General features: G+C 46.2%; 1 protein-coding gene across 1 annotated transcript in view; it reads left to right on the top strand.

Moving 5' to 3' along the window:
• sema4gb (sema domain, immunoglobulin domain (Ig), transmembrane domain (TM) and short cytoplasmic domain, (semaphorin) 4Gb) overlaps positions 1-19,028 on the top strand; it is a 199,131-nt gene that overhangs the window by 42,198 nt on the left and 137,905 nt on the right. The window contains exon 2 of the mRNA XM_048550687.2: positions 9,158-9,416. Coding sequence (XP_048406644.1) covers positions 9,293-9,416 — 124 coding nt within the window. The 5' untranslated portion in view covers positions 9,158-9,292. The remainder of the gene's footprint in view (positions 1-9,157; positions 9,417-19,028) is intronic.

Below are 19,028 nucleotides of genomic sequence, written 5' to 3'. Positions count from 1 at the left end.
CGGCGCCGATACAGTCATCAATGTACCGGAGGAAGAGGTGGGGTTTGGGGCTTGTGGAGGTGCGGAAGAGGGACTGTTCCACGTAACCTACAAAGAGGCAGGCATAGCTGGGGCCCATGCGGGTGCCCATGGCCACCCCCTTAGTCTGTAGGAAGTGGGAGGAGTCAAAAGAGAAGTTGTTGAGGGTGAGGACGAGTTCAGCTAGGCGGATGAGAGTGTCGGTGGAGGGGGACTGGTCGGGCCTGCAGGACAGGAAGAAGCGGAGGGCCTTGAGGCCATCAGCATGCGGAATGCAAGTGTATAGGGACTGGATGTTCATGGCGAAGATGATGTGTTGGGGGCCAGGGAATTGGACCAAACCATCATCTCCAACACCATTCATGACCTCATCACCTCAGGGGACCTCCCACCCACAGCCTCCAACCAGCCCTCCGCTCCCTCCACTCCAACCCCAACCTCACCATCAAACCCGCAGACAAGGGTGGCGCAGTGGTAGTATGGCGCACTGACCTCTACATCGCCGAGGCCAGACGCCAACTCTCCGACACCACCTCCTACCGCCCCCTCGATCATGACCCCACACCCGAGCACCAAACCATCATCTCAAACACCATTCATGACCTCATCACCTCAGGGGACCTCCCACCCACAGCCTCCAACCTCATTGTTCCCCAACCCCGCATGGCCCGTTTCTATCTCCTTCCCAAAATCCACAAACCTGCCTGCCCCGGTCGACCAATCGTCTCAGCCTGCTCCTGCCCCACCGAACTCATCTCCACCTATCTGGACTCCATTTTCTCCCCCTTGGTCCAGTAACTCCCCACCTACGTCCGTGACACCACCCACGCCCTCCACCTCCTCCAGGACTTCCAATTCCCTGGCCCCCAACACATCATCTTCACCATGGACGTCCAGTCCCTATACACCTGCATTCCGCATGCAGATGGCCTCAAGACCCTCCGCTTCTTCCTGTCCCGCAGGCCCGACCAGTCCCCCTCCACCGACACCCTCATCCGCCTAGCCGAACTCGTCCTCACCCTCAACAACTCCTCTTTTGACTCCTCCCACTTCCTACAGACTAAGGGGGTGGCCATGGGCCCCAGCTATGCCTGCCTCTTTGTAGGTTACGTGGAACAGTCCCTCTTCCGCACCTACACAGGCCCCAAACCCCACCTCTTCCTCCGGTACATTGATGACTGTATCGGCGTCGCCTCTTGCTCCCCAGAGGAGCTCGAACAGTTCATCCACTTCACCAACACCTTCCACCCCAACCTTCAGTTCACCTGGGCCATCTCCAGCACATCCCACGCCTTCCTGGACCTCTCAGTCTCCATCTCAGGCAACCAGCTTGTAACTGATGTCCATTTCAAGCCCACCGACTCCCACAGCTACCTAGAATACACCTCCTCCCACCCACCCTCCTGCAAAAATTCCATCCCCTATTCCCAATTCCTCCGCCTCCGCCGCATCTGCTCCCACGACAAGACATTCCACTCCCGCACATCCCAGATGTCCAAATTCTTCAAGGACCGCAACTTTCCCCCCCACAGTGATCGAGAACGCCCTCGACCGCGTCTCCCGTATTTCCCGCAACACGTCTCTCACACCCCGCCCCCGCCACAACCGCCCTAAGAGGATCCCCCTCGTTCTCACACACCACCCCACCAACCTCCGGATACAACGCATCATCCTCCGACACTTCCGCCATCTACAATCCGACCCCACCACCCAAGACATTCTTCCATCCCCACCCCTGTCTGCTTTCCGGAGAGACCTCTCTCTCCGTGACTCCCTTGTTCGCTCCACACTGCCCTCCAACCCCACCACACCCGGCACCTTCCCCTGCAACTGCAGGAAATGCAACACTTGCCCCCACACCTCCCCCCCTCACCCCTATCCCAGGCCCCAAGATGACATTCCACATTAAGCAGAGGTTCACCTGCACATCTGCCAATGTGCTATACTGCATCCACTGTACCCGGTGTGGCTTCCTCTACATTGGGGAAACCAAGCGGAGGCTTGGAGACCGCTCTGCAGAACACCTCCGCTCAGTTTGCAACAAACTACTGCACCTCCCAGTCGCAAACCATTTCCACTCCCCCTCCCATTCTCTAGATGACATGTCCATCATGGGCCTCCTGCAGTGCCACATTGATGCCACCCGAAGGTTGCAGGAACAGCAACTCATATTCCGCCTGGGAACCCTGCAGCCTAATGGTATCAATGTGGACTTCACCAGTTTCAAAATCTCCCCTTCCCCTACTGCATCCCTAAACCAGCCCAGTTCGTCCCCTCCCCCCACTGCACCACACAACCAGCCCAGCTCTTCCCCTCCACCCACTGCATCCCAAAACCAGTCCAACCTGTCTCTGCCTCCCTAACCTGTTCTTCCTCTCACCCATCCCTTCCTCCCACCCCAAGCCGCACCCCCATCTACCTACTAACCTCATCCCACCTCCTTGACCTGTCCGTCTTCCCTGGACTGACCTATCCCCTCCCTACCTCTCCACCTATACTCTCTTCACCTATCTTCTTTTCTCTCCATCTTCGGTCCGCCTCCCCCTCTCTCTCCCTATTTATTCCAGTTCCCTCCCCCCATCCCCCTCTCTGATGAAGGGTCTAGGCCCGAAACGTCAGCTTTTGTGCTCCTGAGATGCTGCTTGGCCTGCTGTGTTCATCCAGCCTCACATTTTGTTATTATACCAATATCGTCAGCGTTACAACAATACAGTTTATTTGATGATTCTCAAAAGGTTAAGCACACCCATAAATGTTGGTGCGAGGCAGATCCTAGTCAGTGTTGCTGATGACTTTCTGACTGTTTTAACAGTTGATGAGGAGAGATTTGAAACGCAAGTTCCTAAAAAGTGGCATTCTGCACACTGGGAGCTTGAATTCAGAATGCCGTTTTCACTTCTATGGCTCTCAGAATCTTTCAAGACTTTGTGGTCCCCTGAGGATATCAACCTCAGCATCACAGGCGGTGTGTTCCCTGATACACTGGTGGTATCTGAAGGGGATCCCCAGTTACTGCCTTGTTGCCCTTCTACCAGTATTCACAGAGGGAGTGTGTCGGTGTTCCCAAGGAGGGGACCCCCTGGAGGTATGCCAGTATTCCCAAGGAGGGGAACCCGTGGGAGTGTGCCAAGATTCCCAAGGAGGGGAACCCTTGGGAGTGTGCCAAGATTCCCAAGGAGGAAACACTGAGAATGTGTCAGTATTCACAGGGGGTGCCCTCTGGGTGAATGCCAATATTCCTGGGGAGGGAGTGGGGATCTGGGAATGTACCAAGATTCTAGGGAGTGGGGGAGGGCCGGGATCTGGAAGAGTGCCAGTATTGCCAAGAAGTGGAAATGTTCTGGGAGTGTGCTTGTATTTCCACAGTTACTTTTGAATATGCTAATATTTACATAGGTGTGTCCTTGGAGCTTTCCAGTAATTCTGTGCAGTCTCAAATTAGATATGGCACTGAGAGCCAGTCTGGATTAAAAATAGGCAAGTCATTTCGACAATGTGCAGATCCCTGTAAGGATATATTTAAATTGTTGCAGTTTACTTTATCCATATTTGCATTATTGACCTTGTTAAACGTGATATGGAATGGATTTCGAAGTAATGTTCTTATATAATGCCTGGACACTTTGCTGTCAGACGTTGGCTGTATTGCTGGCAAAGCAAGCCTCACTCCCCACCAAGGTCTTTCCCTGGGCTTGTCTGTCCCCGAGTCACAAATATTCACACTCACTGACGCACTCACTCTCACATACAAACACACACAGATTCGCACTCACTGACACACTTACTCTCACATACAAACACACACACAGATTCACACTCACTAACGCACTCCACTCTTGCATTCAAACACACACAGATTCACACTCACTGACGCACTCACTCTCACATACAAACGCACACAGATTCACACTCACTGATGCACTCACTCTCACATACAAACACACACACAGATTCACACTCACTGACACACTCACTCTCACATACAAACACACACACAGATTCACACTCACTGACACACTCTCTCACATACAAACACACACAGATTCACACTGACGCACTCACTCTCACATAAAAACACACACACAGATTCGCACTCACTAACGCACTCACTCACATACAAACACACAGATTCACACTCACTGACGCACTCACTCTCACATACAAACACACACACAGATTCACTCTCACTGACACACACTCTCACATGCAAACACACAGATTCACACTCGCTAATGCACTCACTCACATACAAACACACACAGATTCACATTCACTCTTACACACACACAGACACACACACTCATACTCACACTGACACACATTGACTGACATACACACACACTCGCACAATAACACACACTCACACTGTCACTGTCACATGCATAGACACTCATGTGTTTTCACACATACATGTGCATTCACATACTCATAGCCTGATAGTTACACTCACATGTTCTCACATATACACACAGACAGATAATCGCACACATGCGCACATTTGAAAATAATGCCTCTTAAATAGTGAGCAAGGGTAGGATTCTCACTCCATTATGGGGTTGGATGGAAGGGTATTTCCACATGGACTTTACCAGCACCACCTTGCCTTGGAGCCATTTTTCTCCAGGTTAGTTTTGGGGGTTGGTATAGTGGGTGTATTAAAGCCCAATGCCTGTATGTTATGGGGAGTATTGTAAGCTCATTTAAAGGCCCTGCCTCACAGTTTCCTCATCATAATGATGGCCTGTAGACTGGAGAAGGCTTTGATAGACTGTCATTGGAGGTAGACCAGGGAATGTTCACTTGGCTGATAGAGGGACTGTCTTATGAAGAGATGCTGAATCAATTGGGCATGTATGCATTGGAGTTGAGAAAAACAAGATGTCGAAAGGCTGTTTCCCCTTGCAGGAGTCCAGGAGCAGAGGCATAATCTCAAAATAAAGGGTTTGCACATTTAAGACAGAGATGAGGAGGAAATCATCATTCAGAGGACAGTGAATCCGAGCAGCTCTTTACTGCAGAGAAGGCTGGGTCATTAAGGATATTCGTTGCTAAGATAGACAGATTTTTAACAAATAAGGGAATCAAGGGTTAAGAGAAAAAGGCAGGAAAGTGAAGTTGTGGATTATCAAATCAACCTTGATACCATTGAATGAAGTAGCAGACCAGATGGGCCGAATGGCCTACTTCTGCTCCTACATCTTGCGGCCTAATGATTTTAGAAGTTGCTGAGGGGTTGCTTTAACAAGGAGACATTTCCCTTTTAGTTTCTAAGCTCCGGGGCCACCTGTGTGGGAAGATCTCCCATTGGCTCTCCACTCTCAAGAACACACCCAATGTAGATATTTGGGTTTTGAGCACACCCTCTGTCTAGGAATCAGTCACATCAGTAAAAAGCATTAACAACAAAAACAGAAGCTGCTGGAAAAGCTCAGCAGGTCTGGCAACAGAAACAGAAAAGTCAGAATCAGCGTTCTGGGTCTGGTGACCCTTCCTCAGGACAGTAAAAGTGATTATTGGTTACCTGCTGGAGAACAGTGTGGGGTCGTTGGACCTGGTTCCAGTCTGCCTTGAGATCAGATGGAACACAGAAAAATAGAACGGAGATCATTCGGCCCTTCGAGCCTGTTCTGGCAGTCAATAGTGGCCTGGCTGCTCTGGTTGTGGTCTCAGACCTGCTGTCCTGTTTGCCCTCCCTGTAACCCTTGACCCCTTGTGTGTCAAAAATCTACCTCAGCCTTGAAACAGGAGCAGAGTACGATGGCTCTTCCTCCATCTTTCTCTGCTGACCCAAGGCCTGATTACAAGCTCATGCTGCCCAGTATTGGCAGGAACCAACTAGCTCATCGAATGTGCGTAACGAGCAGTCAGGAGGAAGAGTGACAATTTAAACCTGACTATCACCATCTGGGAAGGCAGGGGGTGGGGGTGGGGGAAGGTGGGGAGGTGAGGGAGAGGAAGAGGGAACTAGGGGTGGTGGATAAACAGCCATGAATGGATCACACTCCTCCCAAAATGAGTAAATGCCATTTACGCAATGTTAAACAGACCTTCTGCATTATTCAGAGGCGTTAGGAGCTGCCAATGCTGGAGAATCTGAGATAACAAGGTGTAGAGCTAGAAATTTCTAAAGAAGGGTCCAGGCCCAAAACGTCAGCCTTCCTCCTCCTCTGATGCTGCTTGGTCTGCTGTGTTCATCCAGCTCCACACTTTATCTTCACCATTATTCAGTGTCTGAGAAGAAGGAGGGGATTAAGTAAGATCGGAGAAACAGCACAGTTGAACTCCTGGGCAGCTGCATTAAGCCATTGAAGAATTGGAACATATTTTGATAAAAATCACTTCTGTTGTTGAGGCTAATCTCTGAACAAAGGTCCCCACCAGCGTTTGCTGATGTCCTAAATTCACAGCCAGTTCCCAACAGCATGGGTGGTTTGTTTTTCTTACTTGCAAGCAATCATTAGTACTATGCATGTGTCAAGATTTCAACAAGTTCTAGTAGAAAATTGTATTTCTGAAAGAATCGTGAATAGAGGCATGTTTGTTTGGAAACAACAAATACTACAGAACATAGCAGGTCAGACAGCATCCATGGAGAGAGAGCAGGCTAATGTTTTGAGGCTCGAAACATTAGCCTGCTCTCTCTCTATGATTCAGCCGGACCTGCTGTGATTTTTTTGTTTTCAGTGCAGATTACAGTAACTGCAGTAATTTGCTGCTATGTTTGTTTGGGGTGTGCAGAGTTCAAAGAGGCAGCAGAACAGTGTGCCCTGTTGCAATGTACTGTCTGGAGCTGTCTTTAAACCACAGCTTTTCTCTGTGCTTTCATTGTTTTTAAGAGGCTTGCTTTGATGGTTTTGATTCCCTATTTCCCCAACAAATGCGCAATTTGAAACCGAACTCCATACTTTATCTGCGATAGTAGGAACTGCAGATGCTGGAGAATCTGACATAATAAGGTGTAGAGCTGGACGAACACAGCAGGCCAAGCAGCATCAGAGGAGCAGGAAAGCTGACGTTTTGGGCCTGGACCCTTCTTCCTTTCTTCATTTCTGATGCTCCTCTGATGCTGCTTGGCCTGCTGTGTTCATCCAGCTCTACACCTCGTTAACTCCGCACTTTACCTGCATACCATATTCCCAGTTTCTTGTTTCGGTACAATTCTCGGTGCCCGTTGCGCTGAGGCAGTTTTGTTGCCACAGAGTTTCTCATTGACAGTGTCTCCAGGTGTTGCTATGCAGTTTTCCATCAGCAGGAGAAAGCTTCTGCTTCTCTCTGGGTTGCATGCGTGATTTCACTGTCAGTCTGTCACAAACCAGATGCCCTCTGTATCTTCTGTACCACTCAGCCTCTGCTCTAGAATGGCCCTCATTAGAACAGTTTCATTTCCAATGCATTTAAATTAAACTGAAGAATGCATAATATTCATCTTGTGGATTGCAATTTTTCTTTTTCCTCTCCCTGCCTGGAACAGCTTGTCTTTTCCTTTAAATTCATTAATGGGATGAGGGCATCGCTGACAGGGCAGCATTTATTGCCCATCTCTAATTGCTCAGAGGGCAGTTCAGAGTCAACCACATTGCTGTGGGTCTGGAGTCACGTGTAGGCCAGACCAGGTAAGGATGGCAGTTTCCTTCCCTGACGGATATGAGTAAACCAGATGGGTATTCCCTGACCAATGGATTCATGATCATCATTAGATTCTTAATTACAGATATTTTTAATTGAATTCATATCCCACCATCTGCTGTGGCAGGATTTGAACCCAGGTCCCCACAACATTATCTCTGCAGAGATAATACCACTAGGCCATTGTTTTTCCTTTATTCCTGAGTCTGCCTTGCTAGCTGTACTTCTCTCACTCTATTCTTTGTCTCTCTGTTCCTTTCTCCATGTTTTTATAACCTCTCTTTCTGACTGCCCCAAAACCTCTCTCTCTCTCTGCGCCCACCGCTTTACACATTGTGTCCCTCCCTCTCTGTCTTCCCCTGACTCTAATGTTGCCTCTACCTGCCTGCTGATTGACCATGATAAATCGCAACACTTCTGGTCTCGCTACCTCAACCAAATTGTTCACCAGGAGCAGACAAGCGAGGTTTTTAGCAACAGATTTGTCATAGCAAGATCTTACCGTGACATTTAACAGACAGTTTGGAAACTCTGATCCATCAGGCTGTCCTTGAAAAAATAAAATTGTGCCATCCAATTTTGAAAGAGCGTAACATTTGAAATATTGCCATAATGTGATGAGTTCTGTTCAATTTGTGTGTGAGTGTTTGGATTTTGTTAAGTGCAGACTCAGGGTTAACTCAGTGCTTTCTGTCTTCAGTAATTGATGTGAAAGGTATGTGCAAACAGAATAATTGGATAGGAATTACTGCTGATATTGCCATATCGACACTTAATGCATCGTATGAATTTCCCAACAGTGATAATTTGGTTGAGGTGTTAACCTGTTTAAAATCAGTCGATAAGGGAAAACAGCTTTAAAATTTCAAACAATATGCTGTCACTGCCAGCAGTTTCCTTTATTTATCCATGACTGTTGCTTAAATATTTTGATATGCATTTGCCAACACGAGCAGTAATCAAATGTTCTCCCGGCTCAGTTTCTGTGCATTCATTTCCTGAGCCCTAGAGGTTTTACGTTTTCATAATTTCACGAGTCAGTGTTAGATAATGAAAGAGTTTCAAACCGTCCGCTGCCTCATCAGCCCAGCCAGAAATGTCCCGAGAAACAGCAACATTACATCAAGCATGAAAATTAATTCTTTTGTGTACTCTTGTGTTGCCTGCCCATTGATAATGGCATCCCTCTGCATCTTGTGCATTACTTCAAAGCAATATCTTCAATCACCCCTTCAACCTGTGTTTGGTAATCTCCACTTGACGTTTGAGTTTCACTTCCTTCTTCTCTTGGAAATGCTGAAGAGTGTCCAGAATTTTAAAACTGCCTTGTAAGTGTAGGTGGATAGAGAGTGTCAGGAGAAGGAAGAGAACAATTGCAAACTTGCGAGTGTTGGAGGAGGAAAGCACTTATCAGTTGATCTACGTTATTGTTATGCTGATGTTTCAAGGTGGTGCTTTGATGTGCAGTGACCAATCTGTTTTTTTCTTCTCTGATTATTTTTCATCCCCACAGTGATGATGCATCTATGATCGAGCAGTGTGGAAAATTATATTGGAAGGATAACTCCGCGATGCTGGAATGAAGATAGACGCTTTTCTTCCGGTTTAGCTCTCAAAACCTGACTTCAACAGTATTACATGCCACAGAATGCAGCAAATGAGGAGCTGTGGTTGCAAAATGCACCTTCCCATCGCTTTGATCCTTGGAGTTATTGCAGTGATACAAACAATGGATTTGGATAATATTCCCAGAAGGACAGTATCACTTCATGGTAATGTGACAATTATTCTTTATGTTGCATTTGAAGGACTATAAGGTTTTGACTGATATAGGCTTAGGAATTATATATCGTGGATACTGTAGAGAGTACATATACCAGGAACTAATAGGGGTTACCTATCAGGCTGTATTTAACTGAGGATCCATGAGCTATGTCGTGTTTCTCTATTTGTTTTAGCAGGTACTGAATAGTGTTCATATATCTGGTAATATATAAGGCTGGTATATATGTAAGGTAAGATACTGGAATTTATTTCAGGTATTGAATAGTGTTCATATATCTGGTAATATATAAGGCTGGTATATATGTAAGGTAAGATACTGGAATTTATTTCAGGTACTGAATAGTGTTCATATATCTGGTAATATATAACGCTGGTATATATGTAAGGTAAGATACTGGAATTTATTTCAGGTACTGAATAGTGTTCATATATCTGGTAATATATAAGGCTGGTATATATGTAAGGTAAGATACTGGAATTTATTTCAGGTATTGAATAGTGTTCATATATCTGGTAATATATAACGCTGGTATATATGTAAGGTAAGATACTGGAATTTATTTCAGGTATTGAATAGTGTTCATATATCTGGTAATATATAACGCTGGTATATATGTAAGGTAAGATACTGGAATTTATTTCAGGTATTGAATAGGGTTTATATATAGCTTACACAAAATGGATACTAAAGAATGCATACTGTGCATGAGTTACATAAAGATACCACATGGGCCTTATATTGTGAGTTTGACTTGAGGTACGTATGGTGTTTAGAAATTGGATGTATATATTGTGAAAACTATAAAAGGTTTATAAATCTGATATTGCATAAGGCTTATATTTTCTGGGCACAATGTAGATCTTAGGCAGCAGATGCTTAATTGTGTTAGTACATTATATATATATACTATAACCTGAAGGAACAGACACTGGAGTGTATAGCAGCTACTGTGTAGGGCTTTTACATAACTGGTACTGCAGAGGGTTCAGATGTATGAGTTACTATTGGGACATCAATACAGCAGGTACTATATTGTGGATACAATTCAGATAGCAATAGGCCTGCAAGTCTTCAAGAACTACAAAGAACAATACAGCACACGAACAGGCCCTTCAGCCCTCCAAGCCTGCACTGTTACATTTTGCCCTTCCATACTGTCTTCCCTTACAGGATCCAGATACCCCTGTTCCCTTTTTGTTCACGTATTCGTCCAGCGGCTTCTTGGATGTTGCTATTGTGTCTGTTTCCATCACCTCCGCCGGCAGAGAATTCCAGGCACTCACCACCTTTGTCTTGCACATCTCTTTTAAACTCACCCCCCCGCCCAACACCTTGAACCTGTGCCCCTCAGTAACTGACCCCTCCACCCCAGGAAATCATGTCATAGTTTCCTTTCTATCCATGCCGTTCGCAAACTTATAAACGTCTATCAGGTCACCCCTCAACCTTCTGCATTCCAGTGAAAACCAACTCAGTCTATTGAAGATAACAAAGTGTGAAGCTGGATGAACACAGCAGGCCAAGCAGCATCTCAGGAGCACAAAAGCTGACGTTTCGGGCCTAGACTCTTCATCCACCTCTCTTCAGAGCTAAAATCCCCCCATACCAGGCAACATCCTGCTAAACCTCTTCTGTACCCTCTCCAAATCATCCACATCCTTCTGACAGTGTGGTGGACAGAACTGCACACAATACTCCAAGTGTGGCCTAACTAAAGTTCTGTAAAACTGCTGCAGAAAATGTCATGAGGAGACAGAATGAAGCTCGTTGGTTTTTATTAGCAGAATGTGGAACCTCATTCCGGTCAGTAGTGCTCTCTGTTTTTCTTCCATGTGATATATTTATGTTGAGTTCAGACTTGCGTCCCAAGGCTGCTTCCTTTGGTATCCCTGATTGAAAGCTCCTTCTTATGGCAGTTTGACTGACTCTAAAATACATCATGCTGAGATGAATGAGGAGCAGGGGAAGGCTGTTTGGCCATTCATTAAGCTTATAGTGGGTCTGATTGTCGCCGTGCTCCAATGAAGAACTATGCTGCTCACCTCAACTTGTGGTAGCGGGTTCCACATTGTGACCACTCTCAGGCTGAAGGAGTTAAAGCTTTTATGCAAAGCCTTTAATTTGGAAAACTCTATATACTGTGACTCCACTGCTCCCTAAATATTTTTACTGCATGCCATCACCATTCAGTTTATTCACTGATGCCACTCTCTTCACATGAAAACATGAAATATCTCTGGACAATTGTATCATTTCATTACAGTTTGTTTGTAGTGTGATTTCCCCTTGCTCTACTTTCTTTTTAAGTGATTACCCGTGTGTCCAGGTGAGGGACCTTAATTCATAGAGGTTCTAACAACCACTGCTGTTGTGTGCTTTGATGTGAATTGAGCACACAGTTACTCTCAGGTTATTACTAGGGCAATAGAGCAGGGAGGTGATGTGGGATGTGTGTTAGAAGCTTGTTGTGGAAGCGCGGGTGTTGGACTGGGATGGATAAATTCAGAAGTCACACGACACCAGGTCATAGCCCCAAAGGTTGATTTGAAATCACAAGTTTTCATAGCACTGCTCGTTTGTCAGGTGAAGTGTTGAGTGCGGACTACAAGGTGTGACCTGACAGGTAAAATAACCATTGTCCTACCAAAACATCGACTGCTCTCTCATTAGAGAGAAATGACTGGTGGTGGTTTAACCTGAGGAATGAGGCCAGTCAGTGGACCTCATAGAATATGAGTTCCCTGATTGGGGCTGTTAACCCGGCCCATTCAGGGAGCCATGGCTGACAGGTATAACCGGGAGGGTCAGAGGTTCTGCTCACTCTAGAGGTCAGCTCTGAGCTGGCTGGGTCAGAGCCCATGAACTGCGCATGTGTAAATAAAGGGTGACTTGGTGAGTCTGCCTCTGTGGAATTATTTCACTCACTGTGCCTCAGGTGAGGGGAGAGGTTGAGACCTTTGTGGTAGCTTCAGCCAGTGCAGAAATTGAACCCACACTGCTGGTGCTAGTCTGCACTGTCCAGCAAACTGAGCTAACCAGACCCTCTTATCTGGCTCGATAGCTCCCAACTTGGTGCAGACAATGGCCTGGATTTTGTGACGGGTCAAGAGCTGAAAAACAGAATTAGAATATAGTTAGAAGCAAATTACTGCAGACGTTGGAATCTGTACTGAAAACAAAAATTGCTGGAAGTCACAGCGGGTCAGGCGGTATCCATGGAGACACAAGCAAGCTAACATTTCGAGTCTAGATCACCAGCTCTGATGAGGTGTTACCTTGACTCAAAACGTTAGTTAGAATAGGTTAGGGCTTATTTCAGACCAGTATAAGCTTGTTGGCTGATTGGTCTTTTTCGGTGCCATAGAGCCCTGTAGAGTGTTGAATGCAAAACCTCTTGCTTCTACTGTCCTGCAAACATTTCAGTGGATGGGGAGGATTGTCGAGGAGCAGGATCTTCAGTTTGAGATGATTCCCAGTCCAATCCTGGAGGATTACCATCCCCGGATAGCGCATGGATGGAGGTGAGCGTGCTCGGGGAGTGCGTTGTCCTTGGGCCTGCTGATTCTCTTAAACCGGTCTGTTACCTGGAGTGTCCCTGCGGGTGAACTCCTCCCTCCTGGTAGACAGTTGGTGGCAGACAAGACTTACTTCAGCAGTATCCATCAGGAGCAGCCCTGAGTACCTGAACTCGGCACAATTTTTGAAACTCACGCGCATTTCCATTGCTTCATCCGAAAGAGTGGGAATGCAGCTGCATTTGTATTATTTAATGTTGGTGCAGCCTGGGTCTGCAATGGCCACCCACGTGTGTTGTTCATCATATTGTGTTTGTTTTGGTGATGACTCAGGGCTAATTCAGCTCCACAAACCATACTGTGTGTGACATGCAGCAATTAAAGCAACTGAGAGAACACTAGCTTCCTCCTTGTGGGTTACCTGAAGTTACCTCAGAAGTAACTGGCCAACCATAGGCACGCTGGTAATCGATACTGAATGCACAGGACAGAAACAGGCCATTTGGCCCGACCGATCAGTGATGCTGGAGAAACTCAGCAGCATCTGGGGACAGAGAAGAACAGAGTTAATGTTTCAAATCTGAAATGGCTCTGATGAAGAGTCTAGGCCCGAAACGTAAGCTTTTGTGCTCCTGAGATGCTGCTTGGCCTGCTGTGTTCATCCAGCCTCACATTTTATTATCTTGGTCTTATTAGGTACTTGATTATCAAGGGGATCAAGGGTTACGGGGAGAAAGTGGGAGAATGGGGCCGAGAAACTTATCAGCCATGATTGAATGGCGGAGCAGACTCGATGGGCAGAATGGCCTAACTTCTTCTCCTATTTCTTATGGTCTTATGGCTCCTGTTTCTCTTGGGTTGTGAAGAAAAGTAATTTGGAGGTGGGGTGGGGGTATAATCTCTGCTCCAAAGCAATGAGGGAGTGACAGCAGTTCTAAGACAATGGCGGATTAATTTGATTTTGTACAAACATATCACTGTATTACAGGCTTAAAGCTGGAAGAAGTCCAACCATTTCAAACATTATTACGTAGAACCATGGAGAGTTTTACTGCCTAGAAGCACGACATACAATCCAACCAGGCCACATTGGGATAAGCACAGTAAGGGCTGGAGAAACTTAGCAGCCCTGGCAATGTCTGTAGAGAGAAACAGAGTTAATGTTTTGAATCCAGTGACTCTTGTTCCATAGAAGAATCAAATAAGATCTATAACATTAACTCTACTTTCTGTTTCCACAGATGCTACCAGACCTGCTGAGTTTCTCCAGCATTTGCTGCCCGACGTCTGCAGGATTTTGATTTTATAGCCTTTGATGGTGTTCCTGATTCATATGATCCTCCCCCCACCCAGTGCCATAAAACTCCTTTAATAAACTCTTCCCTCCTGTGTGTTTCTCTGGTGCCCCTCTCTAAGTATCTATGCTGTTTACCTGAACCATACCTGTTGTAGTGAGTTAAGGATTCAGACAACTTTTCAGGTAAACAATATTCTCACAAGTTTCGAGTCAGCTCCATTAGTGTCTCCAGACTTTCAAAGCTGAAAAAAAAAACACTGTCTCTACACCTGATTCCGAGGATGGCTGGACTGAAATGGCCTTCATGGTGAGAGGATTTGAGTTTCGGAGTGAGGATGTTTTGCTGCAGTTATACAGGGCCTTGGTGAGGTCACGCCTGGAGTATTGTGTGCAGTTTTGGTCTCCTAACCTGAGGAAAGATATTCGTGCTATTGAGGGAGTCCAGCAAAGGTTCACCAGACTGATTCCCGGGATGGCAGAAGTCCAGAAATAGGGATCACAGCCTAAGAATAAAGGGTAAGCCATTCAGGGCAGAGTTGAAGAAGAATTTCTTCACTCAATGGGTTGTGACCCTGTGGAATTCTCTCCCACAGGAAGCTGTTGGGGCCAGTTTGTTAGATATATTCAAAAGGGAGCTAGGGATGCCCCAAGTGATCAAGGGGTATGGAGAGAAAGCAGGAGTGGGATACTGAAAATGCATGATCAGCCATGATCACATTAAGTGATTTGAAGGGCTGCACCTATGTTTAATGTTTCTGTGTATGAGCAGAGATTGAATCGGTTAGGATAGTATTGTCTGGAATGTAGAAGAATAAGACGGGGGAATCTCATAGAAACCTATAAAATTCTAACAGGACTGGACAACATAAATACAGGAAGGATGTTCCTGATGGTGGGGAAGTCCAGAACCAGGGGTCACGGGCTAAGGGTATGTGGTAAATCATTGAGGTCTAAGGTGAGGAGAAATTTCTTCACCCAAAGGGTGGTGAGTCTGTGAAATTCTCTGTCACAGAAAGTGATCAAGCATAAAACATTGGCTGCTTTCAGGAAGGAATTGGATATAGCACTTAGTGCTAAAGGGATTGATGGTTATGGGAGAAAAGCAGGAACAAGTTGGGTTATCATATTGGATGATGGAGCAGGCTTGAAGGGCTGAATGGCCTCCTCCAGCTCCTATTTACTATGTCTCAATGTTTCTCCCCCAACAAACCCTTTCAGAACCTTAGAACTCTGAATCGGGTTCGCCCCCTCAGCCTGCTGTTCACAAGATAAAAGATCCCCAGGCTGGTGTGACTTTCCTGATGGGGTCAGAAGGAGCGAGGCTCTGAAATCTTGTGATTTCAAATAAACCTGTTGGACAATAACCCTGGTATCATGTGACTCCTGACCTTGTCCACCCCAGTCCCACACTGGCACCTGCACGACATGGCTTTCTTAATAGGTATTACTCTTTGGTTCTGAATTACTGGATTGCAGAGCTATTACGAGGCGAGCCTGATGCTGCATTCATCTCGACAGTGATTACTCAACTCTTGCCATTTTCCAGACCCAACATTGTGCAATCTAAACCGAGGGCCCTGTGTTATTAGTATTCCCTGAAATTACAGGCACGATTGGGTGAGTCATTTTCCTGACTTCAGTGTAAGTGGAGAGGAAGCGTGACTAGGAAAACTGGGAACCTGACTGGGGAATGGCATTTGGGAAATGTCTGACCACGACCTTCTGTAGCTCAACGCAGCTTGCTCGAGGCCTTCTGATGCCATGACCTTTAGTGACCTCCCCTGATGGAAAGCCCCTATTAGGTCCCGGTGGGGTGCTGGCTTGCAATTACAGTTTACTTTTGTCCTGATACATTGCATTCATCGCTGCATGCTCTTATGTCAGGTCCTGACCCGCCACAAGCAGCCACTTGCAAGATTCAGATTCTGAGTGAATGCTGCATCCTAGCTTTGTCAAACCTTTAGCCAAGGGCCGGCTGCTGAGATTGAACCAGCTTTCTCTCTGACGGTTCCACTCACTGTTACAGTTTAAAATATGTGAATTTTTAAAGCAATTAGCCATCATGTGAAAAGGCGCTTACTTCCTCGGTTAGCTTTGGAATGGTAGTAGTGAACTGAAAACTGAACCGTCCTGCGGTGCTCCTAAAGAGCTGTGAAGAGAGTGAGTCCCAGGAATTTGAACCACAGCTGGTTCATGCAAATGGTCTGTTTGAGGAATTTTGTGTTGGTGCAAAAGATGTGCATTTCTTTATTATCAGCTTTACAACACAGCACAAGAACATTCAGCCCAACCAGTACATCTTGGTGTTTCAGCTCCAACTCAGCCTTCTCTGATCCTGCCTTCTGACTCAGTGTGTTATCACCACTGCCTACACCAAGCCACAAACACCTTCCTGGCCTGGAATTGATCCACGGGCTCTTCAGCATCGCTTGGTCGAAATCCTGGAACTCCCTGTGTAATGGCATTTGTGGATTTACCAACACCTCAGGGACTGCAGCTATTCGAGAAGGCACCTGACCCCCAGCGTCTCATGGCAGATAGGGATGAGCAATAAAAGCTGGCCCAGCCAATGATTTCCATATGCCATGAATACCTTTTAAGAATCCTTTCTCCCTTGATTGATTTGATTTGGTTAATGATTGTCACATGTACACACAGTGAAAACCTCTGTTTTGCAGGCAGGTTGTAACATACAAAGGCAGAAAGATCTTAGAGTGATTGAACAGAGCGAGGAATTAAAGTTGCAGCCACAAATAAGGTGTACAAAAATTAAGATCAACGTTACGATTTGAAATTTGAGAAGTCATTTCTGAATTCTAATCACAGCAGGGAAGAAGCTGTTCTTGAATCTGTTGATTTGTGTGTTTAAGCTTTTGCATTTTCTACCTGATGAAAAAGGTTGGAAATGAGTATAACTGGAGTGGTGGGGGGGGTGTTCTTTTATGATGTTGGCTGCCTTTCTGGGGCAATGAGAAGTGTAGATGGGGTCATTGGATGGGCGGCTGGCTTATGTGATCGTCTGGGCTGTGTTTACAACTTTCTGTGGCATCCCTTTATCTGTATCCGTGTTGATTTATTCACATTCACGTCAGACCCTGGGCTAAAGAAGTTTCCTCTGAACTATTCATTAGCTTTCTTGGTGACTGTATTTGATTGGCCTTTACTTTTGCTTTTGGCATGACCACGGAATGCTCTGATGTTTACGGGATGGTCACTGTGGTAAGGTTAAAAAAAAAAGCAAAGTTGTCATTTGGTTTACAAAAGGTTCCCATTGGCTGTGCTGCGATACTGATGGTTTCATTATGTTTGATCAATGGATTAATGTTGGTTGGGCCACCTGCTCTGTCATGCGAATGGAATCAGATCTTCCTCGTGGATTTGGTTCGATGCTTCATTCAGAATATGACACTTACAACATTGCAGCGTTCCCTCAATACCACGCTGCAGTGTCAGCCTAGGTTTTATGCCGAAACCCCGGTGAGAGTCTGTTTATCCATGGACACCTCATGTTGGGGCAATAGTGGAGCTGGAATTTCAGCTTTAACTGCTGCAATTCCCGGGTCTTCTAACCTTGGATACCCTGACAGCGCAGGATCGACTCAATATGTGTGTGTCGGCGCTGTCTGTTCGCTGGCTCACGAACATCCTTTGGGGAAGGAAACTGCCATCCTCACCTCTTGTGGCCTCTGTGTGACTCTACAGCCACAGCGAGTAACCCTCTGGGTAATTAAGGATGGGGAAACATTCTAACCTAGCCATAATCGTGTGAATGAATAAAATATACATGCCTATAGCTCAACAAAAGCATTACCATTACTGTTCCAGTTGTTGAGCCTGACCACTATCCACATTCTGCGAGTTACCTTTGACCAGGAACTGAACCAGTCCAGTCACATTAATACTGTGGCTACAGGTCAGAGGCTTCTACATGAGTAACTCATCTCCTGACTCCCTAAAAGTGATTTGCCATTGACTAAGCCAGGAGTGCGATGGAGTCCTCCCCGCTTCCTGGGTGGGTGCAGCTCCAACAATGCTCTCACCACCACTTTAAGCATTCACTCCTTCCTCCATAACATGCAATAACAGCAGTGTGTGCCATCTACAAGATGCACTGCAACAATTCACCAATGCTTCTTAGCCAGCACCTTCCAAACACATGCTTTCAGCAAAGGCCCATCACCTCCTCTGAACTGCGCCGCCACAAGCCATATACTGTCTATGTTGCTATTCTCTCACAGTCGCTTTATTGAAATCTTGGAACTTCCTCCCTGACAATACCTACCCTACACTGACTGCAACTGCTCTACAAAAATGGCTCACCGCCACTGAGGGCAATTAGGGATGAACCGTGTCTTATGTAAAAGAATTGCTCAAATGTGAGATACAAGGGTGTGGAGCTGGATGAACACAGCAGGCCAAGCAGCATCTCAGGAGCAAAGACCCGTTTCTGAAGAAGGGTGCAGACCCGAAACGTCGGCTTTCCTGCTCCTCTGATGCTGCTTGGCCTGCTGTGTTCATCCAGCTCTACACCTTGTTATTTCAGATTCTCTAACATCTGCAGTTCCTACGATCTCTTGTTCCAATGTATGTTTATTTGGTGAATGTGGGCTTGTTACAATTGATACAGACAGCACCACATACATTACATGGAAACAGGCCTTTCGGCACATTGACTCCCCACCGACCCTCTTAGGAGCACCCCACCGTGCACACACCTATTGTGTGACACACTGTCCCCACAACTCAGCATTTCCCATGGCTGACCCACCTAATCTGCACATCCCCT

Source organism: Stegostoma tigrinum, chromosome 20 (genome assembly GCF_030684315.1).
Source record: "Stegostoma tigrinum isolate sSteTig4 chromosome 20, sSteTig4.hap1, whole genome shotgun sequence".
Classification (NCBI taxonomy): Eukaryota; Metazoa; Chordata; class Chondrichthyes; order Orectolobiformes; family Stegostomatidae; genus Stegostoma; species Stegostoma tigrinum.
The sequence above is the reverse complement of the archived record's forward strand: the minus strand, read 5'-3'. Positions and strand labels throughout refer to the sequence as shown.